Source organism: Solanum verrucosum, unplaced genomic scaffold (genome assembly GCF_900185275.1).
Source record: "Solanum verrucosum unplaced genomic scaffold, falcon-dt-bn FXZP01000170.1, whole genome shotgun sequence".
NCBI classification, from domain to species: domain Eukaryota; kingdom Viridiplantae; phylum Streptophyta; class Magnoliopsida; order Solanales; family Solanaceae; genus Solanum; species Solanum verrucosum.
This window is the reverse complement of record NW_026020395.1, coordinates 255,026-279,826: the sequence shown is the minus strand read 5'-3', so window position 1 is coordinate 279,826 and position 24,801 is coordinate 255,026. Positions and strand designations below refer to the sequence as shown.

The 24,801-nt window shown below is 33.8% G+C and overlaps 3 protein-coding genes across 7 annotated transcripts; 1 reads left to right on the top strand and 2 right to left on the bottom strand.

Moving 5' to 3' along the window:
• Positions 1-628: 628 nt before the first annotated feature.
• On the bottom strand, positions 629-5,783 carry LOC125839296 (uncharacterized). Of its 5 annotated transcripts, none has more exons than XM_049518279.1 (9): positions 5,576-5,625; positions 3,300-3,364; positions 3,007-3,225; positions 2,789-2,926; positions 2,572-2,650; positions 1,976-2,044; positions 1,794-1,869; positions 1,384-1,440; positions 629-1,290 (listed from the first exon to the last, which is right to left on the bottom strand). In XM_049518279.1, exons 3-9 carry the CDS (start codon positions 3,166-3,168, stop codon positions 957-959), a joined length of 915 nt encoding a protein of 304 aa, XP_049374236.1. In that variant the 5' UTR covers positions 3,169-3,225; positions 3,300-3,364; positions 5,576-5,625; the 3' UTR covers positions 629-956. The 5 variants fall into 5 exon arrangements, with proteins under 5 accessions (XP_049374236.1, XP_049374239.1, XP_049374235.1 ...); XM_049518282.1 differs by lacking the exon at positions 5,576-5,625 and adding an exon at positions 3,827-3,965; XM_049518278.1 differs by lacking the exon at positions 3,300-3,364 and having other exon boundaries at positions 5,576-5,783.
• A 4,396-nt stretch (positions 5,784-10,179) lies between these two features.
• Positions 10,180-13,170, top strand: LOC125839200 (receptor-like protein EIX1). Its single transcript, XM_049518173.1, has one exon. The coding sequence runs from the start codon at positions 10,183-10,185 to the stop codon at positions 13,168-13,170; it is 2,988 nt and encodes a 995-aa protein (XP_049374130.1). The 5' UTR covers positions 10,180-10,182.
• A 295-nt stretch (positions 13,171-13,465) lies between these two features.
• LOC125839237 (probable LRR receptor-like serine/threonine-protein kinase At1g07650) lies at positions 13,466-23,392 on the bottom strand. The gene is made up of 24 exons (XM_049518206.1): positions 23,167-23,392; positions 22,293-22,467; positions 21,451-21,522; positions 21,273-21,341; positions 21,094-21,165; positions 20,425-20,496; positions 20,267-20,338; positions 20,096-20,167; positions 19,722-19,793; positions 19,560-19,631; positions 19,378-19,449; positions 19,132-19,203; positions 18,962-19,027; positions 18,454-18,516; positions 18,333-18,371; positions 18,113-18,171; positions 17,285-17,679; positions 17,002-17,197; positions 16,326-16,502; positions 15,877-15,995; positions 15,288-15,498; positions 14,929-15,169; positions 14,238-14,388; positions 13,466-13,931 (listed from the first exon to the last, which is right to left on the bottom strand). Exons 1-24 carry the CDS (start codon positions 23,273-23,275, stop codon positions 13,566-13,568), a joined length of 3,084 nt encoding a protein of 1,027 aa, XP_049374163.1. The 5' UTR covers positions 23,276-23,392; the 3' UTR covers positions 13,466-13,565.
• Positions 23,393-24,801: the final 1,409 nt, after the last annotated feature.

Here is a 24,801-nt window from a genome sequence, read left to right as displayed (position 1 = left end):
ATTTATAAAGGTCTAAAAGAGTAGTATTAATATGGTATACGCAACATGGACTGTATGACGCCATTTTTAAGTTGGGGCTTCTAATGTAACTGGACTAGCGATAAGAAAATAGAATTCAACTAAAATAACCGCATTTATATATAATGTATTGTTATTGTATAAATAATATTTGTAATGGATACATATAATCTATTGTTTATTGTATACATAATGTCCAAAAATGAATTATATTATATCATATACATATACTAATATAATATGGGTTATTTTGTTCCAACAATTGATATCGAATGAAGATGGAAGATGGTGGAGTTATGGCGTAACGGTGTGGCTGTTTTTACCTTTGCCCGTTGTTTATTGGGTCGATACAGTACCTTTACCTGTAGATGGAAGACGCAGGCAAAACAACAGACTTTGTTCGCCACAGCCCACAAGTAGTAGGAGAATGATGCGAGTTACACATAATTAATCTCCAAATTAGCCCATAAATGGTGATGGATTGTGAAACTTAATTCGAGGAAGAGATTGTTGGATGTGCAAACTAATTCCCACATCAGAAGCTGAAAAGGATTCTCCAATGGCATTAGGCCTTTTGAAAAACCACCGTAAAAGCTTAACGCAGACAATATCACAGTATCAATAGCCAATATTTTTTTCAACTAAGAGGACCCGAGAAGACTCGATCCTTAAATAGAGTATAACATCCAAAGGGTTGTTTACAAAACCGAATACCGAATATCCACCTTAACAACAAATCCAAGAGCACTATTTGCAGAATCAAGGATTTAGCATGATGTTAAGTATGATATACGGAGCACGCCAAGCGTTTTATGAAAATTACAGAGTTGCGCTTTCAGGCGTTTTATAAAAATTACAGAACAGCGGTTTCATGTAGCAGAAAACACACTACTCAGCATTTTCTTTCAACAGCCAACTTTGATACATAAAATGCCAGCCTAACTTCTCTCCCACCGGCTTGTAAATTTCGATCTTGCTGACAAAGCCATTGGGGAGGAACCAAGCCTAGTTGTGGTGTCAGGATATGTGGAGGAACCACGCCTAGCTGCAGCGTCAGGATATGTGGAGGAACCAAGTCTAGTTGCGGTGTCAGGATATGTGGAGGAACCACGCCTAGCTGCGGTGTCAGGATATGTGGAGGAACCACGCCTAGCTGCGGTGTCAGGATATGTGGAGGAATCACGCCTAGCTGCTGCGGTGTCAGGCTCATATCCTCTGCCTCTTTCTTGAGAAGAAACTAAACCACCTGGTTTCTTAATAGAAGAAACTTGGCTGGGAATAAATTGGGGGGGAATAAGAGAGGAAGATTAGAGAAGAATAAAATGGATTATGGTCAAGTATAAACAACTGCAAGTATGTCTTTACCTATGATTTCTTTGCACAGACTTATTCTTCATAGCAGCTAAATTCTTTACTTCTCGACTGAAAGAAACAGCGGAAGAGAGAGTGATCAATATGAAAATAGAGGCTATATCAAAGAGGCAAATGAAATAGCACAAATAACACAAAAAATAATACACAAACAGCAGTTGTTTTCTTTAGTTAGAACTAGAATTGTTAAAATATCTTATAGCACAATTTTCCAATCAAACGGCATATACCAAGAATCCACATTCGATGTAACCCATGAAGGTAGTGACAGTGGACGACAGGTTTAAGAACACAAGCACAAAAACTGGGAAAGACCATTCAGTATGGAGTGGGGAAGAGAGAGCATTTGCATGAATAAAATAATGTTGAAGCCATGTAATTGTTCTAATGGAGGCCAAACTTACCTGTTGACAAACTCTATTTTTGCCTTCTTCATCAACGGACTCTTTGTGTTGCCAAAATTGCTACCAAGTCCACTACCTACAAGTTACCTCTTTAATCAGGAACAAAATTACCACGCATTCTAAATTAACATAACATGATTAGTTTGATAGGAAAAGGTATCTAAAGAAAACATGCAGCCTACCATAAAAGCTTCTTTTATTGCTAGAAGGGGGAACCTTTGTGCAGACTCGAACTTGTCGGCTTTGCCGTTCTACACACAGATAACAAAGATTCAATCTCAATAGTAATAGTAACTCACAACATATCTCCATAAAAAGAGAAACTAAACAAGTTTCAAGAACTAGATAAAGTCATATATGATCATGACGACACAACAACATACCCCAGTGTAATCCACAAGTGGGGTGTGGAGAGGGTAGTGTGTAAACAGACCTTACCTTTTCATTGGAAGGTAGTGAGGTTACGATAGACCCTCGGCTCATGAAAAAACATATTATACAACCTATCACCATAAAAGACCAAATAAAAATTTCTGAGCAGGATTTTTGGAACTCCCTAGCTGATACTGAATTCTGTAATACGAGTTTACAAGTCCCACATAGTCCTTTAAGAGGTAATTGGAAAATTTCCCATTGTTGTTAAAGGAAACAGCCTAATTAGTCTAGATCAGCATCTGAATATATGACAGCTTATTATGGCCTCAACTAAAACTAGAGGATGGTACCACTTACTCGGAATACAAATTAAAGAACAAAGAAACAGAAGTAAAGCACATACTGGCATTTTCATTTTGGTACAATTCCTTGATTCTCTCGAATGACCTTTGTTGAGTTTCCTCCATTTCCTCTGTCTTCGCCTGCAAGTAAATTGATATACCCTTTTGTAATGTAGAATGATTTGGTAACAACAATAAGAGGAAGATGTGATCCACTACTAAACATATATCATAAATCATAACAAGGGAGTAAAAACAAAATATGATATGATAAATCACCTCATATAACTGTTTCCATTTAAATGTTACTTTCACTTTCTTCATTCTCTCGACCACCTGATTGATGCTCTTGTCACCAAACTCAATCTGGTAAAACCTCTTCCAAAGTCTATCAGTCACTTGACTGAGATCTCTTCCCTGAAAGAAGAATTTGAGCATTAAAAATGGACTTGATATGTAACACTGCAAGAGGATAACCTAATCATAGAGTTTCTTACTTCTGTCGAATTCTCCACATGTGTTAATTGTTCAAGAGAACAGTGAGGCAAAATGCGCTCTAGTAGATGAGTGTCTGTTTCACCAACATCCCCAAGGTATCTCACATTATCTACTGCTGTCTGAACACATAAATCTACCAGCGAAGGAACCTTACACCTCATTGTAAAACGCCTTTTATGTCTCAGTACGTGTTTCAATCTATTCTGGCCAGCTCACACCTTCATATGAAAAAGTTAATCAGCAGAAGAAAGAAAATCCAGAACGTAAATCCAAATTTAGAAGCATTTAGTACATTCAATACTAAACCAGATAAACAATAGCTTCCTGCTGCTTATCAGCTAACCTTCTGTATGTTTCCTGTTGAATTTCGAGAAATTACTCCTTGAACAGATACAGTTGAATTTCTTGTTTTCACATTTATCATTTTTGAACATTTATAATTGATGCTTGTGTATAGCATATCAGAGTATCATATACCATACATATATCATACTCAAAGTAGGAAGCTCAAGTTGGATTACCATTTCTTCCCTCCACTAAAACAAAATCAGACTAAATATCTAATAAAACAATAAATATTTTAATTACACAAAGTTAGAATCTGAAGTCCAACATGTAACGGCCCAACCTGCTTGTGATATTGTCCGTTTTGGGCCTAGGGCCGCATGACTTTAGAACGTGTCACTAGGGTGTAAGGCATGCTTATTTATATACCCAACATCTCTCCTTTGTTTTGCCGATGTGGGACTTCTTATCCTAAGTTGGGATGCCACGCAACATTTAATTCTTTACAAGTTATGACATTCTAAATTTCCTTACCTTTTAGATGAAGTCCAGTAGTCATTTGATTAAGTTTTATTTTCTTGATTTTCTCCTTTCATTCATTCCATCCATTCACTATATTTAAAGCCCACAATCTCCATGTTAAATTAAAAAGGAAACTGCCCATTTGTTTTTCCTGAGCAAATCCCAAATGGCAACAATTTAATTAACACATTAATAACTTATTTAAAGCATATAATTGAATTTTTCAAGCAACAGATGAATATAAAGGTTAAGGGTCAAGACAATAAATAATACTAAATTTTTAATTGAAGTGATGTATGCTCTTCCGATAGTATATAAGGATGTTCAAAAGCCTTGCTCCATAACTATAAAAAAATGTCATATCCTCTAAATAATTTGTTCCTCTTACACCTATAGAAAAATTCCAAAAACGCAGGGGTTATTTTCTTATGATTTTTGTTTTAAATAAAACCAATCTAATTCATAATCATATAATGAGTTTAGGTGTATTTTGGTAATTAGTCTTTCCATTTGCAAAGATCAGGAAGAATATAAGTAAAGGGAAGAGAAAGGAATGTCATTTGTTTAGAAGAAGTATAACTATCGGGTTCTGAATAAGTGCGAGTTGTAAGAAATAATTTTTATTTTTGTTTTGGATTGCCTTAAAGAAAGGTTTGATCTTTTATTTTCTTTAACTTCAAATGAAGATTGATTTACAAATTTCTAATAAAAATAACAAAAAGCTACTTTCCTATTGAATTAAGAGGCTGGTAGAAAATGGACTCACTCTATAAATAATTTGTGTAAATTTCAGGAATCTGATTCAAGATTTACTTGAACAAGGATTAGTTCCGGAAAGCACATCGACCAATGGGAATCGAGACATCACCGTTTGCGGGAGCAGTATGATATCTGCTAACTTAAGGAAGTTGTCTGACCCATAGAGAGAGTTGGAGGCGGCTGAGCTAGAAATAGCTTAATTAGGTTTGAACCAAATGTAACTATCAATTTCCTCTTCTTTTCATCACTCTCCTATCATGAGCAATGCTTCAATTTAGTGTCAGACTACATTTAATTTTGATGCTTGTGCATCTATCTAATCATGATCAATAGTCTAGAATGTTTATCACTTTCAACACAATTTTCACTTCCAATTTTTTTTTTCCTTTTGTGGTATATAACCATTAGAGTTGCAATAGTGACAACATTGAATTATTTTTGTTTTATTACTCGAGAATTCATACTGGCTTATTTCGAGCTGGATTCTCAAATTGTTAAACAAACTACCACATTCATGAAATCTTTGCTTTACTTATGTTGTGACATAGCATGTTTCAATAATCTTAGGTAATTATGCAAAATTACTAAATCTCTCGAAATACACGTGCAACACACGTGTCCATATCCGATAACTAGTTACTTAATACATAATTCCACGCAAGTCCAAACTTCTACAACTATCAACAATGTAATAACACTTCAAAAAAATCCAACTGTACAGTGGTATAGCTTTAAGAAAATACAAGTAGTGAATAAAATTTCACAAATTTATAATTCATGGATTATGCATAACATCGATTAGGTCAACAAAAACCGGAAAGAGAAATATGAATTCAATTACAATTAACAATCAAATCCATTGGATCGTTGAATTCGACAAAACTGTAGGCATTGGCAATGAAAAATAACGGGAATTAAACATAAGAAATTCACATACATGGAATTATGGACCACATGAGAAATTAAACCGTAAATAGAAGCACAAGGAGAATTGAACCTCACCGGAATGTGATCGGAGCTGGAATTCGCCTGACGGACTTTGATGATCGAATATCTGAAAAATAAAAAATGAATTTGTAGGGGAAGGGAGAAAGGAACTTGAATTCCGATTGAGTTTAAGAACTGCAATGCATCGGAAGATACATCGGAAACGCAAAAAAAAAATTTGATCGATTGATGGAAGACGGCAAACAAAGGTTTGTTATATCCCAAAAGTAGTATTGGAAGCGTTTCAGCGCGTGCTTGTACGCGCAGTTGTCGGCAGGTTAACATTGGGCCTTAGAATTTGGATTTAGGAAAAATTGTACATAATGACAACTATTAATTTAAAATAAATAAAATAGCTACAGTTTCATTTATTTTCATTGAGGAGCAAATCTCTCGATCAATTTGCTATTAATAGGTTTTTCTCCTTCACCCGATCTCAGTACAAGCCTCTACTAGCTAAATTGTTTCTTCTCCAATTTCAAGCCCTTTGGTATTGCGGAGCTGCCGCTATGATTCTCGCGGAGATTTCTGGAGATATAGCTTCCCGGTTCATTTCTGAAGGAAAAAGTCGCGATCTTTTTAATCGAAATCGGATTAGATATACACTCTAACACCCATGTCGTTGTGAATCAACATTGGTATACATATTCCTAATATATACTTATATACAAATTAAAGCTTTATACAAATATACAATTGACAAACATAAAATAATAGACATATACATATACGTATTATATACATAATCATACATCTAAACTAAGGATGAACCTGCTCTGTATAAATATACAAATTCGAAAAAATAGTCAACAATTTCATATACTTATACAACTCACAATAACACTACATAAACTACAACAAATTCTATTTTTCATTTATATACATATTCCCAATATACACTTATATAAAAGATTATATACACAAATTAAAGCTTTATACAATAAAAATATTCCCCTGCCCAGTTCTCTTTTGCCTTTCTCCCTTTCTCGTTTTATACAACAGAATTGTATAAATTGTGTTTCTGTTTGTATAAAACGCGAGAAAATTGTATATACACATGCAAATACATATATATTCATCCTATACACTTATAATTATACAATAAAAATATACCCCTGCCCAGTTTTATGTTTGTATAATGTATAATTTATGTTTATATAAAGCGAAAGAGAGAGCGATTTTTGATATACAAATATTTTTGTCAACAAACGAGAGGCTAACAACAATTTATACAAATGGCCTGCCAGCGAAATTATACAAATCTGAAGAGGAGCCAACGAATTATACAATTGTTTCTTTTTGTATATATGTATAGCGAAATAAACATAGCTTTCAATTGTATATGTATAGCGAATTATACATATATATGTTTGCTATGGAGCGCAATTATGCAAACTTTGCTATAACATACAAATATGATTTTTTTGTATGCTATATGTGAAAGTTTCTCTTTGGATTAGGATGTAAGGGCCTAGTTCAGAAAGTAGTCTCCTTTTCGGTTTTGGAAAGAAGGGAACTAATTACTTAGATACACTTTGCTTCACAATAATATAAACTTTACAAGATTTTGGTGTGTCTAGATACATTCATATACATGTATCTTTGGGTACATGAGTCAAAATTAGGTGTAATCTGTGATACATAATAAATCTCACTCACCACTCTCCTATGTATATATGTGAATCACACCAGATACATACAAATACATGTATCTAGTGTGATTCACATGTATCTGAGATACATGACTACTTCCCTCGCCTCCCTCTCCATCTAGCTCGCCACTCTCCTATGTATATACTCAAAATCTTCTTTAAAAAATCTTAAAATTTAGATATAAAATCCTCTCGATGTTCCGATTTTTTTTTATATATAATTTGCTTGAAATGATTCACGTTTGTGTTACATCAAATTTTTAAATCAAACTTTTGAAACTTTAATGACTGATTGATCATGAAAGAAGAAGAAGGAAGGAGGAGGAAGGAAGAAAAAGCTATTAATGGCTAAAGTTGAAGGAAGAACAAGGTATGATCGAATGGTAAATAAAATAGCCGAATGGCCCTTTTATATAATTAACCCAAGAAAGAAAAGGAAAAAATAGGCAAAATGTCTATTGGGTCAAAATTTCTTACTCAAAATAATTCAATTATCATTAACTACATAAAATGTTCATTCGACCACTTCTAATTTATGAATAGTGCTTTTTCGCTACTGTTTTTCCTTTTTGCTGTCTTATTCTTCCAATTATTATTAGCTTCTTCCTTTCTTCCTTCTCCTTCTTCTTCTTCTTCCTTGTTTCGTTGCTTCTTTCCATCTCTGGCTTCCATTTTTAAAGCTTATTCAAAGCTCGACTTTAAAAATTGACATACCACAAATTTGAATCATTTCGGATGAATAGTATATCAAAAGACTCGAAACATTGAGAGGATCTCATATCTGAATTTTGAAACTATTTTAAAAATATTTGAGTTGGTTGGGATTGAAAAAAATCGATGTACAATGATAGCTTTATTGTATCAACAATGTATTTTGTTGTATATACATCTCTGATACATTATTATACATCCTCTATACACTAATATATATTATTTATATAATATCGATACATTATATATACATATTGATATATTACATATACAAACTGTCATTTTGTTAAAAATATTTTTTGTTGCATATACATATTGGTAAGTAACCCGAAAGAAAAGTCTCCTTATGTGATAATGGGGTTGTGCTGTAAGATTAATTCAAAATTGGAGTAGGAAATCAAAATAATTTATGATTTGATATTTTTCATAACTTATGATATAGCTATTTCTGTATCATACTATCCACTTTAAGCAAAATCTTCATGATTTTCTTCAAATAAAAGATCTCACACTATTAATATAAGTTGAATGGATATCAAAGTTATGATTTTGGTGGTGAAATCAATTCTCCTTTGCTTGATTTAAAATCTTTGAGATATCTTGATTTGAGCTCAAACAATTTTGGAGTGTCTCAATTAATTCCGAATTTCAACATGTGGATTTTGTAATTATTAATCTCATTCGTAAATGGTAAATATTTATTCGCATAAGATGATTACACACAATATCATATATAAATCACTATAATTTAAGCGATCTAATAATAAGATGAGAATGCATGCATGTTAATTAATAAAATTATGGTTAAGTGTCAAAATTTTGTGTGCGAACACATATCATACATCTATTGATTTGATGTAAACTTTTGTACGAATAGCTATGGAAAAAAAATATGTTTATGCTTTGATTGAAATCTAGAAAATGCAAATGCAATGGCAGCTCACAACAGTACACCTTCTGTTATTTCAAACACACACTGAAGGGGAAAAAATCACTAGTTTCTTCAAGTTATATCTTTTCCTCTCTTTTTTTTCCCCATCTTTTGACCACAAATTAAAGTGGGACATCTATTCTAAAAAGTTTCTACCTTTTCTTTTTGAAAAAGATTACGCGGTTTCAGTGACTCAAGAAATAGGGCATTTTTGATTGGCAAAATGCTGTCTAGTGGGAGAAAATATTTATGTCATGTAGCTCATATTTTGAGTTTGTTACTCGGTTTAGTCCATATTTGTATATAAACACCTTTTATATAAGATTGATATATTATATATGTATAATATTTTCTCCTGATATAATGTTGTATATATAATATTGTATCTTATGTTATGTGGCGTAATAATTTATGTTAAAGCGGTATATTTTTGAAAATTTCACCTTTTTTTTTTTTTTTTTTTTTTTTGGTTTTCTGCAATGCAATGTATCTTCTTTTATCTTTTTTGTTTTGGTCGTGCAAATGGGGTTGAAGAAAAAAAAGTAGAAGAAAAAGTATGCATACTTTATATAAAGTGATACCAGTGAGTCAAGGTTTATATAAAGTGAACTTTTTAAAAGTTATTATTGTTGTGATCGGGCCAACTTTCATGCATCTTGATTAATTCCATGTGATATTAGCCACTCTCCATCAGCAATATGCAACTCTGTCCACCAAAACTAGAACAAATGGGAAGAATAACCTAATTTTTTTTTTGTCTTTGCCAACTTTCTAATATGGACACTGTTAGGCCAGGTCGGCCAATGATAGTTTTAATATGATATGATATTATTCGTTTTGGACTAAATTCATATAATTCCTGTCGAATTATTGGCTTTGATACAAGTTGTTGTGTTAAATTGACATAAAAACTCTAAGATAGAGTGATTTATCCATTTAAATCAACCCCGTACTATATTTTCTCAAGTACCCTTATGTCATTATGTTGTGCTACACTAAAATAACTCGAAGATATTCTTAATAAAATGTAATTTTTATCTGCTTTGGATCAAGCTTACACGATTTTTCATTTAAGGTCTCACAAGTCACACCATTAATATATATGCAACTTTCTTTACTTTTTAACTACCAATATAGAATTTTGTTCACGCATGACCTAACAACTTCTCATGTCATATTCAATTTTGCTTGCACCTAAGTCAAACTCTGGTACTCCAACTTGGAATGTCATTATCTTGATTATTTTCTTGTCCTAACTATCTTCATTATAAATCCATTTGGTGCAAAGCTCCTTAAAAAAACATCATAAAACAAACATGGCACTTAGTATGAATATACTTCATCTAACTCATTTTTTCATGTTTTTTCTGTTCACATTTCTTTACACACTAAATATCAGCTTCATTTCTTGTCACAATAATCTTAATGTTAGTTGTATAAAAATAGAGAAGGAAGCTCTACTTAATCTCAAGAAAGGTCTTATCGATCCTTCGAGTAGGCTTTCTTCTTGGATTGGAGATGAATGTTGTAAATGGGAAGGCATTGTGTGTCATAAAAAAACAAGAAATGTAATCAAGATCAAGCTACGTAACACTTTTAATCGCGTTGATGATGTAGGTGATGGATATCAAAGTTATGAACTTGGTGGTGTAATTAGTCCTTCTTTGCTTGACTTAAAGTCATTAAGGTATCTTGATTTGAGTTCAAACAACTTTGGAGGGAATCAAATTCCAAAGTTCTTTGGATCTTTTCGAAAATTGAGATACCTTAATTTGTCGAATGCTGGTTTTGGTGGACCTGTTCCTCCTCACATTGGAAATCTTTCAAGATTGCATTTTCTTGATCTTAGTAGTTACTCAATTAATGAACCATTTGCTAACAACTTGAAATGGCTCATTGGACTTCAATCTTTGAAGTATCTTAATTTAGGTAGTGTGGATTTGTCTAAGGTGAAGAACCATTGGCTTCAGTCTGTCAATATGATTCCTTCCCTTCTAGAGTTGCATTTGCCACAATGCATGCTTTCAAATCTTCCGTTGTCTTTTGAGTTCTTCAATCTCTCTTCACTGTTAGTCCTTGATCTCTCGAACAATGGGTTCAGCTCATTATTCCCATCTTGGTTATCTAAGCTTGGAAAACTTGCTTATCTTGATTTGAACTCGAATGTTCTTCGAGGTGCTATTCCAATTGAACTTGCAAACATGACTTCACTCCAGACACTTGACTTATCTGGGAATTCTTTTCTGGAGGGTCAGTTGCATGAGCAACTGGGAAATCTGTGCAACCTAAGAGAATTGGATCTTTCTCTAAACAATTTCACAGGCGATATAACCAAATTCATCGATGGTCTTTCTAGGTGCAACGAAAGCAAGCTAGAGAGGCTGAACTTGGGATATAATGCTGGATTGGGTGGAACTCTTCCAGATTCTATCGGATTCTTGAAAAATCTCAAGTATATTGAGTTATGGAAGAATTCATTTGTTGGTATGATCCCTGATTCGATTGGAAATTTGTCATCATTGGAGTATTTGATCCTTGTATGGAACCAAATGAGTGGACAAATTCCAGTCACTTTAGGGAAACTTTCAAAGTTGGTTGTCCTAGACCTTTTTGAAAATAATTGGTGGGGTGTCATCACAGAAGCTCACTTCACAAACTTGACTAGTTTGAAGGAGTTGTATATATCCTCAAACTCATTACCTCCTAGTCCTCCTTTGGTTGCAAACGTTGACACCGAGTGGATTCCTCCTTTTAGTCTCCAGTATCTCAAGTTCAGGTCATGTCGATTTGGTCCTAAATTTCCTATGTGGATCAGACATTTTACTGAATTGCAAACTTTAACGTTCAGGCGTGCTGGATTTTCAGATACTCTCCCTGATTGGTTGTGGGAAATGAACTGGGAACTTGAAGAACTGGATTTTGGTTATAATCAACTTAAGGGCAGAGTGCCAACTACTCTAAAATTTAAGCCTGGTTCCACTGTCTATTTAATGTCTAACCTTTTTGAAGGTCCAATTCCATCTTGGTCCTCAAATGTAGCCTCGATAAGCCTGAGTAACAATTCATTTTCAGGACCTGTTCCTTTTGATATTGGCTACAGATATCCAGATTTGACTGACTTGGATCTTTCTCAAAACTCTCTCAATGGAACCATTCCCTTGTCCATTAGCAAAATCACCAACTTGGTAACTTTGGTTCTCTCGAATAATCATCTTACTGGAGAAATCCCTGATTTTTGGGACGAAGTACCAATTTTGTACACATTAGACCTGTCAAACAACAGTTTTATTGGCCGCGTCCCAAGCACCCTAAGTACTCTTAATTCCCTCAGATTCTTAATGCTAAGTAACAATCATCTTTCTGGGGAGTTCCCTCTTGGTTTCCAAAATTTCTCTTCAATGATCACTCTTGATCTTGGGAACAACCAATTTTCAGGAGAACTTCCTTCCTGGATAGGAGAAAAGATGCCAGTGTTGTTGGCCTTGAGCCTTCGATCGAACATGTTCAAAGGAGAGATTCCAAGGGAATTCTGCAACATGACATCACTTCATTTTATAGATGTTGGTTCCAACAATCTCTCTGGAAATATCCCGTCTTGTTTTGGAAATCTGAAGGGCATGACTTTGGATCCAGAATCTCAACGTTATGAAGGTCAATTGAACGTATTCTCCAAGGGGAGAGATCTCTTATACAAGGATAATCTTTATCTTGTGAATGGCATAATCCTTTCAGGCAACCATTTAACTGGTGAGATACCAGAAGAATTGGCAAATCTTTCCAGGATGAATACCCTGAATTTGTCCATGAATCATTTGAGTGGAAAGATCCCTGAAGAAATTGAGAGGTTGAGACAATTGGAAACTCTTGATCTCTCTAGGAATGAGATCCATGGCACCATCCCAGCAGGCATGACAAGCTTAACATTACTGACTCACTTGAATCTCTCGCACAATCACTTGTCAGGTAGAGTTCCCACAGCTAACCAATTTAACACCTTCAATGACCCTTCGATATACACGGGCAATCCTGATCTCTGTGGAGATCCATTGCAAAACAAATGCAAGGATGAAACAGAAGAAGAACCTGATCTTCATCAGGATCCTCCTTATCATTCTTCTCCTAGGGAATTTGGAGAAATGGGGTTCTTTGTCAGTATCGGAGTAGGATTTGTTGTGGGATTCTGGGGAGTATGCGCGATTCTAATAATAAAAAGTTCATGGAGGCATGCCTATTTTCAGTTTGTTGGTTATTTGGGAGATAAGTTGTTTGTCATTTTCATTCTGCCTTGGGCTAGTTGGAGGAGATCCAGAAGCTAGGAAATTAAAGTATGCATATCTAGTACCACTAATAATCAATGAATATGTGCAATATAACGTGTTTAAGTTTTATTGTTTCTTACTGATCACCTTTCTGTTATTTCTATTGATCAATGCTAGATGAATCAAAGAAATAGTGTAGTGAAGTCTTCATTACTAAATTCTCTAATTTAAACTGAAAAAACTGAATAATCATTTCTGAATAGGTCATGATGAAAAGGAAAAATAAAGAAGGAATTGATAGAACTATGCAACAATGAGGTTGGCTTAGAAAATAAACAAATGAAATACTATAAAAGGAGGACCAGTTAGCAGTTTTGTAAAGACTAAACTTAATCTTCATTAATCATTTTGATGTTCATATATACACTTGCTTGTGTTAACAGACATTTTGTTTAACTGTTAGATACATTAGGCTCTACTCTTTGAAGAATGCCAATTTCTTCTGCATTTCCAGTTGGGAGAGTGGAATCAGTAAGCGTACCATCAGTTAGGCTTTGAGTTTGCCAGAAGTGACTTCTCGTTGATCTGAATCCTGAACCGCTTGTTGACATCCCTGGATCAGAAAGGACATCCTGAACAAGAGTTTGGCCTTGGAGCATGCTTACCACTTGAGACATTATTGGTCTAAGTGTTGGAGCTGCATTAGTGCATAAAAGGGCAACATTCAGTAACACAATTGCTTCTTGTGACGAGTAGTCAGAACCCAAGTCTGGATCAACTAATTCCAATATACTCCCGCGCTCTTGCAAAACATAAGCCTAATCAAAACAGAAAATGAAGAACAGTTAATGTACTAAAAAAGTATGACATGTTCATTTGCCAAAGCCAATTTTAAAGTACTTTGGCTCTAAATGTACAAGTTGATGCAGGGGAAGATTAATAAGATGCTATTAGTTTACTCGGAATGTTGATAAAACGTTCTCTGGTTGAGATGAAACTAGAAGGTGAAGTGATTTAAGGATGATGGAAGCCCAGATATTTGGTCGAATAGAGAGAAGTAGTGAAATTCCCCGCTTTTGGGACTACATTGGCTTTATTGTTGTAGAGAGAAATATTAAAATTACCCAGTCAAGAAGATAAACACAATCTTCCGTTGGCCTATAATTTGTATTGCTTTTCCCACTAATAATCTCCAATGCAACAACTCCATAGCTGTAAATATCTGCTTTGCTAGTTAAGTAGCCTCGCATCGCATATTCTGGAGCCATGTAACCCCTGTACCACCAAATACCAAAGATGTTCCAACTTATTAGATCTTGGTTTCCTCATCATTAATACAGTTACTTGCTAATTACAGAGAATTCTGATACAAACAATCTTCACATTTCTTAAAATTAGAAGTAGCAAGAAAATATTTTCTTGAAAGTTCACCTATAGCTATGTTGAATTGCAAAATGTAAAATTATGACCGAAGTGAGACGTTGAGGTGCTAATAATTAGCAAACCAATGAGTTACAAATATGGTAAGGAAAGAGAGGTGGTTTTACCATTGACGAATAAAATTCTATGTTACTGTTCTACAAAGGCAGTTTAATATCTAGAAAAGTTGAGTTTCTTTAGGCAGGTAATAAGTTCTTGGCTTGCTTTACTTTTGGCAGATTATACCTGCAAAGTTGCTTTCGGATGAGAACAGTACCACGAGTGTTTCAAGATAAATGAGTGGATTAAATGTTGAGCCATTTTCTATGGAACATATCAACCAAATGTTGTTGCTAATGGGATCGGAACAAGAGGAACTAGTTTCATAATACTTACACAGTTCCTGCAATCCTGGTACTAATGTGGGTAGTATCATCCTCATGTAGTTTTGCCAAGCCAAAATCAGATATTTTTGGATTGAAGTCCTTGTCAAGCAAAATATTACTGGTCTTGATGTCTCTGTGGACTATCTTCAGGCTCGACTCCTCATGGAGATATGCTAAACCTCTTGCAATTCCTAGGCAAATTTTTTTCCGAGTAGACCAGTCTAATTTCATTTTGCCAATTGGACCTTTGCCTGTAAGAGAAAGACAAACAAAAAGAAAAAGTTGTATATACCAGCTCAGTTAGATAGACAATGTCAAGTGCATAAGCAGCAGACATATTTTGATTGATCGGAGTTAGGAAGTATTTACCAAAAAGAACACGAGATACACAGTTATTTTCCATGTACTCATAGACTAGCAATAATTGGTTTCCTTGAATGCAACATCCATAAAGCTTTACAAGATTTGGATGTTGTACAGCAGAGATCATCCCTATTTCATTCAAAAATTCTCGAGTTCCTTGTTTTGACTTTGCAGAAAGTTGCTTCACCGCAATTACTGTTCCATCAGATAATAGACCCTGTGTACAAAAGTCATGATTCAAAACTCTATTCAGACTTCTGCAGCTTATGATCAGCAAGTAAGATTATAATAGATTGAATCCTATGTCGCGAAGATAAGAAATCTCCATCTTAGTTGAATGGAAAAAGATCAGTAAATTACTCCACTTCTCAGGGATATATAAACACATATGGTAATAGAGCATTTCCTGTGCAGTCTCCTCATTACAGGCGAAAATTCACACTTCCTTTGAAGGTTTATGAAATTTAAGATTTTAGTCTTTCATTTTCTCTCTTAAGAGGCATCTGCATCATGCCATTATGATCCTTCTCATGCTAATATAATGACATTTATAGTTATGTGTTTGATTTAAAATAGACAAGGAAAAGATGATTACCTTATAAACTGAACCAAAACCACCTTCCCCAATCTTGTTTGCTGGGTCAAAATTCTTTGTCGCGGCTTTGATCTGTCTGAGAGTAAATAGTCCAGCTTGTAGATCCAGCCCTTTAAGTTCTGTTCAATAGGAAAAGTATCTCAGTGGAAGCTAATGGCTACAACATTATGTTTCTTCAAGGTTCATATAAACTTTGGTCAAGTGCTTCAGACCATTAGTGATTTTTGAAAGCCTAAAATGAATAAATGATTGATGAGATGAACAAGCAAGTCAATAGAACGTAAAGCATAACTTCAAGTATTTGAGATGATATAATTTGGTATGAACTGAAATACTGGCTAGAAAGTAATTATGTAGTTTAGCATTTAACTTGAGAACATTATTGCTGACTCATAGGTCAAATAAATGGATACTAAACTTTCAAAAAGTAAAATACTTGTAGTTATTACCTCTATCAGTAGATACATTTTTGCCTAGACAGCCTCCCTTGTACAAGATACCAATAATCAGAAGGACAAGAAATACTGATCCAGCGATTATGCCGGCAAGTATGCCAACATTAATTTTACTCTTTTGATCTGCAGGCAGATGAGCAGGCAGACGAGCAGGCAGAGGAGGGGGAAAATCTGCACGGAAAGGAAAAAATAATATGACATCTCAAAACTTGTGATGATTTTAGCAAGCTTTAATTGACTTGCATATGCAATTTGAAGCATTTTCCTTTGAAGTCTTAGTATAAGTCTTGATGCTTCCACTACCAGACAAGATTAAGGAACTGAACTGTGGACACTATAAGTGGTCTCCCCACTGTATTCGAAATGCATCATGAAATTTAAAGGTATATGAAGTTTCTTAGGTTCTGATACACATTAACTTCCTGAAAGAATATGTTGACAGTGGTTTTAGATGCATAATGAATCAGTAGGAATAGAATTTATAACATCAAGATGGTTAACAAAACTTATTAAGCCTTGGTATGTAGAGTCATTTGGTCTCAGAAAGGTTTTTTTAAGGACTAGTACATCAGAATAATGTCCTATGTCCCTATGGCATTCATTAAAGAAGAATTGAGCATACAACTGTAAGCAAGACAGATATAAACTTGAAGAGAGTAAAGGAACATACTATTAACAACTGATATAGCTGAAATTAGAGGACCATAAACCCCTCTAAATGGAATTCCTGTAGTCCCTCTTCCTGCCCAGTAAAAATGTATCTTCAGCGTGTGGCTTGTCACATTCACAGTGAACGTCTTCACAATGGGCTTACCAGGCCCACCAGCCTCTTTTGCAATGTTAAAATCCTTCAACACCAAATTTTCCTGTCTCAAGAAGATTGAATAAATACACTGGTGGCAGCAAACATGAAATTCACACACATTTCACTTTCCCCCAGAGCATGAATGTACCTGCAAGTAGACATCAAATATACGCTCTCCAAGGCTGTTGAATGAAGTATCATTTGTGAATATTATCTCCGCAAAATGGAGCTTGACAGTGTAGTTTCCATTCATTAGACATTGTCCATAATATGTGAGGGAGAGGGGAGATATACGTGCAGTAGTGTATAGTTCCAGTTCAGGGGCCTTGACATTTTGCAGGGCAGAGACATTGGTATTGATATAGACATCAGACTCAACGTCGTTGTCCATAAAATTTCCTGTGCTGCTAAACGCCCAGTTATGTCTTGAATAATACATAGAAGCACCTCTGGGTTCTAAATCAGCTTCAAAGTTTGTGTATTTTGTACCATTCCTGATGGTTACCTCTTTGCCTCCACAATTAATGTGCATAGAATATTGTTCTGCAAACCAGTAGACAAGGGCACTCTTAACAAGAATTCAGCAGAAAATCACAATGGACAGATCAGAAGACAGCAGTCAGTCCCAAACTCATAAATTGTATTATTTGTTGTTACTAGGAGTCCGATATGACACATGCGCCTAACTCAGCCCCAAAAGCTAGCTCATGAGGGGAGGATTACCCAAGTCAATATAAGCAGACTACCAATCCATTCCCCAACCAATGTAGGACTCTAACCCACTCTAACAGGGGTGAGACTACGTACACACCGCCCTCCCCATACCCCACTTGTGGGATTACTCTGGCTATGTTGTTGTTGTTTATATTTTCTGCCACTAGCTAACCTCACACTACAAGTACACCTATTTATGTGACAGGAGACAGATTTTGTTGTGCTATCAATTACAGAAATGGACACATAAAAGTTTACTTACGCCGATCTATTGGCTCAGAACAAGGGAAATTCTGCTTCAGGCAAGGATGAATTTTGTTTCTGCAACACAGAAAACAAAAGGAAAAGTTGTTAAGAGTGCTACAAAAGTTTTCTATTGTATGTAAGAGTTCACTCTTAGTTATAGGTGAACTCAAGGAACAATAGTTTCCTCTGTAAGATCAGTGCAACAGATAAATTTATTATAGGCACATTAGTCTTACGATTCTTGTCCCAATGCAGAATAGCTCTCCACCAAGTTTCTGAATAAATCGTCTTCTTGTTAGAAAATTATCACAAACAAATAAGTCAAATGAAGAAAAACAATTTTATCAGACAACTTACTGATTTCCACGGGGACATTCAAAAGGTGAGGTTTCCCATGTAAAATTGTTATTTGAAACATCTCTGTGAAGCAAAATAGACAACAAAATTAGACTAGACGTTTAGCAGTCCATAACTAATAATTTTTTGAAGCTGAGAGATGATCTTTTACATTTTTTAGTTCCTTTTCGCCATTCTTTTTTTGAAAAAAATAGGTTACTCAATATTGAATACATTCTAAAGCCTCTACTTGCATAAAAGCATGTAGGTCAGTAAGCGAAAACTTTTAAGAGCAATCAAGTTTTTTGCACATTTATACTCCATACATCTCAATTTATGTGATGTTGGTTGAGTTGGCATGGAGTTTAAGAAAGAAAGAAAGAAATACTTTTAAAACTTGTGGTCTAAAACAGGTCATCGATGTTTGTGAGCATTTTAAAGTCAAAATTGATACTAAATATGGAAATGTGTTATTCTTTTTGGGACCGACTAAAAAGGGGAGTAAGAATTAAGTTGCGAAAACACATACATGTTCTTGTTTCTGTTTAAAATCCATCCAGGAACAAGTCCAGTAAGTTTGTTTGCTGTCAAATATCTGCAAAGTACCAGAAGAATAAGAGAAAAGAAAAAAACAGAAGCCTAATATTAATAAGCATCTGGCTACAAAGAAATAAAGATATCTGAAGAATATCCACTTACATAAAATCTACTTTGGATAGGTGTACAAAAGTTGATGGAATCTCACCAGACAGGCTGTTAAAACTAAGGTCCCTAAAATCACAAAGCAGATAATAGTAAGTTCCATGGCAAAACAAATTTCAGCTAAAAAAGATTCAGAATCTTGAAGAATGTGTATATACTATATAGCATGAAAACAGAAAAGGTATCAACATGCAGGAAAACTGAACCAAAAAAAAAAAGTGATTGAATTTTTTTCAAACTTACAGTGTCTTCAATTTCTTCATTTCCCCAATATATTCAGGCATTTCTCCATGAATTAAGCAATTTCTTAGTACTCTGCATTGCACGAGAGGAATTCAGAATCTTTGATCAGAAATTGATTCCGAAATCGAAATGAACTGTCCTTCAAGCAGTCCATTAAAGGCAGAGAAGGTAAAGAAACTCACAGTATTTTTATGGATTCTAGGTTATCTAATGGTGGAAAACCAGATTTTCCACTTTTTAGATCACTGATCCTTCTGAAATTCATGAAAGAAAAAAATAACAAATTAGTTTACTTCTCAAAGCAACCACAAATGACATCAAAAAGGAGTTTCACATTGGCTTACAAATCAATTAAACTTGTCAGGAAAGATATAGAGGAAGGAATGGGACCCTCAAGAGAACAACCTTGTATATGCCTGCAAAAATTATAGTATAATTGGAGGTTCATGAGATCACAGCAATAACTGTAAATATGCAGGAAAAATTGGGGTATAAACTTCTAATATTCCAGAAAGAGGCTGTTTCCATGAGTTCGAGCCGTGGAAACAGCCTGTTATAGAAATGCAGGCTAAGGCTGGTACAATAGATCCTGTGGTCCGACTCTTCCCTGGACCCGCGCATAGAGGGAGCTTAGTGCACCGGGAAGCCCTTTTTTTTAAAGCTAGAAACTAGACTTCATCTACTGAAGTCTGAAAAGTAAAGAAAAAAGAAAGCTTACAGTTTCTCAATTTTTGTCCAGCTGCTGATAAATTTTGGTATCTTTCCAGTAAAATTGTTGTCGTTTATCCTCCTAATATATCGCCAAAGTTAATTATGTGATCATCCATCACAATTCACAAGGGACAGAAGGAATGACCAAATGAGAAAGAGTTTAAAACTGTGAACTCACATATCAGTTAAGTTGGTTAGCTTGGCTAGTGTGGCTGGCAAAGCTCCAGTTAATTTATTTGATGATAACACGCTGAGAATTAAGGCACAGATGCATTAAACAACGTGAAACGAATAAAGATTTCCAGAACAAAATTAAAATAGGAAAAAGAGAATTACAGTTTTTCCATATGAACCAAGTTGCCGATTTCTGGAGGTATCGTTCCTGAAAATTTGTTTCCTTCAATGCTCCTGTATTGAAAGTCATAGAAGAGGTATTTTATTTCTCATGGAATCAAATATAGGTGATCAAAAGTTCTTGTCAGAGCAGCAGCTAGCTTCTGAAATAAAATGCCTTAGGAAAAGAGAAATTTGTTTTGATATGTTTTACCTGAGCCGAGGTTTTTCACAAACAGCCTCTCTACCTCTACGAGGAAGAAATAAGTTCTGCGTACACTCTAGCTTCCCCAAACCCCACCTACGAGATTTCACTAGGTATGTTGTTGTTGCAGACAGACATGACATATAGAGATCTTTTTTCCGCACTTTCATAATATGATTCTCACTTCAGTACCAAATTACAGTATAATATATATGTTGAATCAATGGATCTCCATATTGAATTGGTAAATGACTTAAGTTTAACATTTTTATCAGGTTACCAATTAGTGTTTATCATAGAGATTTTACTTGTAATTACTTATACAGTCAGCGAATAGAACTTAAACTCGATTGTGTAAATACTTTATGCAGTCATAAATAAAACTTAAACTCAATAGTAAAACAGATTAAGTGCAAGTATACAACACTGAAAATGACTAGTAGGCATCAGAAGATATTTAATCTTACAGGTTCCTAAGCGTCGTAATTCGGGTGAGAACTTTTGGAAATGGACCAGACAAGTGGTTTCCCATGAAAGAACTGCACATTCAAATAACAAGTGTTTTCATGTCAAATTGCTTATTCTAAACCAGAAGAGAAAATTTAAACACTAATGAAGAATAGTTTAGGTGAGAAATAGTATGTACAGGTCAAGCAAGCGTAGTGATGCCCATTGAAATGGGATTGAACCATTGAGATAATTGCGACTGAGGTCCCTGCATAATCATCATTTACTAGTTGGATTAGTGCAGCTCCTAAGTTTTCAACATAGTAATATCAGGTGCTTCAGTCTATTGAGTGAATAATGCTGTAACAAGGACTTACAAGTGCTTAAGATGGCGAAGTTGCGCGAATTCTGGTGGAATATTTGCTGAAATATTCTGTGCTTTCAAAGCTCTGTGGCATATTTAGTGTTAGTTTTTGACTACTTCATTGCATTACATGCAAGTTTAACATAAACAGGAAGTATACAATGTTGATTTGTTTGGTAATTTGAAGAAAGAGCTTAACTTCATTACACTAACTGTTCAAAAGATAATTTGTACTTTTCAAGATAACTAGAAACTAGAAAGAAACTAATTACAGGTAATTATACATAACAAAATTGAATTAGTAACCTGAATTATAAGACATGTAATTTGTTACAACAAGTATTTTTTTAAAATTATCTTGGAGAATTTTTTTGAAAGTGAAATGTCTTTTGAGTTTTGAAATACTTTACAAAAATAATGTTTATGTTCATGGGTCCACACTCCACAGACACCTCATTACAGGCTTACAGCTGGGCTGCCATATAAGAAGTTGACTCAATTTTCAGTCAACTCATAGATAGTGTTACTTAAAGTCCACACATTTCATTTCCTATTCACACACTAATCAGTTCAAACTTGTAAAAAGTCTCAACCTTTCAAACTTGTAAAAAGAAAAGTTTTAATCTTTTCTCTTTCGAAGAAGCTACTTAAAACTGCAGATTCAATTGTTGCTGCTTTAAAAAAAAATCAAATCTTCACCTCTATGCTACTCGGACTCTTCAAAAATGTAGTCAAGTGTGTGACAGGTCCTCCAAAAAAAGTGCATTTTTGGATGAGTCGAACGGGTGCTGCTACATTTTTCAGAGAGTCCGAAGAGCATAGTTTCAATTTAATAGGTAACAGACTAAAACATACATGGAGGTGATATGGCAGGTGGAATTGTTGTTAAAAGAGCAATCACAAGCAACAGAGCTCTCAAATCCTTTAACAGTAATAGCAGTACTCCAATTTCCTTCTCCACTACAAGGATCTTTGTTAAAATCCCAATCTCTGTTCCCAAACTTTTTTGCAATCACTTTCAATGCTTGCACTGCACATCAAGAAAATGAACATATGGGTAATTGAAAAAACTAAGCAGAACACTTCAATGAACAGAAAGCTCCATACTTTTTCTGATATTTTCCAAGAAAATGAAACATATGAGTAATTTGTAGTCTCTCCATTTCAATATGCTTGTCCTATTTTAACTCGATACGAAGTTAAAAAAAAAGCAAAGAACACTTTTTAAATGGTCTTCAATTAAAAGATTTGTCAAATGTACCAAAATGTTTTTTAATATTGTGCTCTTAAACATGTCATGTGTAAACTGGAAAGTTAAAAATTAAAAAGTTCCTAAAAAAAGTAAATAGAGAGTCACTTTTAGACATTGAAATTGAGAAAGTAAAAACTAAAAATAAAGCAGCAAACTTCAATGAACAGAAAGTTTCAAACTTTTTCTGATATTTTCCAAGAAAATGAACATAGCAGACTTCACTGAACAGAAAGTTCAAAACCTTTTCTGAAATTTTCCAAGAAAATGAAACATGGGTAATTGAAAAAACTAAACAACAGACTTCACTGAACAGAAAGTTCCAAACTTTTTCAATTTTCCAACAAACTGAACATATGGGTAATTGAAAAAACTAAGCAGCAAATTTCAAAATACAAAAAGTTTGAAACTTTTTCTGACATTTTCCAAGAAAACAAAATGGGAACATGTAGAAACTGAAAAAGATTACTATGGGGTTACCTTCTTCTTGTGGGAGCTTAGATTTTGAAGTTGCTGCTAAAACTGTGAAGAAAACAAGAAAAAGAGAAAATAACAGAGATTGAAGAAACAAAATCTTCATTATGCTCATTTCCAGCTACTATTAGATTGTACAAAAAACAGTACAAAAATCCTTAAAGAGTTTCAGCTCTTCAGTCACTTCCTTATTGGCATTTTGTTATAGTATAGTAATAATAATAGAGAAGAGAAAATTGAAGATTGGGTTATATTTCATTATGGAATCTTTTTTTATTTATAGGATTGAATTGCTGTGCTGAGTACTGATGAGTGATGGGGCAGGGGGCAATTTTGTACTCTTTCCGTCCCAATTTAGATAACACATTTTGAATTTCGAAATTATTTGATTCTTGAAAAATGAAATATATATAAATTGAAATAGAGGGAATATTTTTATGAAATATGTCACGTAAATTGGAATAGAAGAAATATTTTTATGAAATATGTTGCCTAAATTGGGACAAAGAAAATATTATTTTTTGTAAGAGATAAGAAAAATAATTTGAACTAAGGGGATTGGATGGTAGTGACTAGTACACTATTTTCTTGGATCTTTTCATTATAATACTACAAATTTTCTAAGATTTTTTTTTTCTTTATTACTTGTGATGTTTTTAATATTTTATTCAGATTCTTAAAACACTTAAACACTAAAATTTGGGCACTTACACTAAAGATGACATACGTTTACACTGTTGAAAACTCATTTCACTAAGCTAAGACTGTTTGTTTTTATTAAAATTTAATTCTTTGGTTATAAGTAATGATAGTGGATAATGGTGGGCGACGATAATCTGTGAATAGAGTAGTGATGAATTATTATTTTTAATATGTATAACCTATTAATAGATATTTTAATTATATTACAATTTTGTTATAAATTGTGATCATTTAAATCTATTTAGATTTATCAAATAATTGTAAATTAAAAAATAAATATATTTAATAATTAAAATTCAAATCTAAAAACAAACCGACTTATGACTAATACTACGTAATTTGTTCAAGCTTTCAAAAAAAATTTATCTGAAAAAGTGTTTTTTTTTTATTCATAAGTGAGTTTCGAAAAAGAAAAAAGAGTAGTTGTTTATATCAATCAATTTGAAAAAAAATATTTATCAATATTTTAGCAGTAATTTATTTTTGGCTAACGTTCCAAAAATGCTCACAAAGGATTTTGTTACTACTACAAAATATTTACTTTTTTTCTAAAAGCTAAATCAAACACCAAAATTCTCGAAAAAATAAATATTTATTAATTATTTTGAGTGTTTTTGAATTTCGAGAAGCTTTGTCAAACAGACTATCAACTCTTTACGGTAAAGAACACAAATTATTGAAATAAACTCTTCATATTTACTAATTCTTTTCTTCTTTTTTACTTGTTAAAATAATATTTAAGTTTTCGAAACAGTAAAATCTTGCCATATATACCCATATATCTTCATATTAAAATTAAAGTAGATGACATATCCTTAAATTTTACTTTTAAAACTTAAATGTATCTGTGTGGACTAGAATTAAGATTAAGATGTTACAAATTTAGACACGGGACTAATTAGGAGTAGGTTATTACTTTTAGATGGTGATATTTTACGC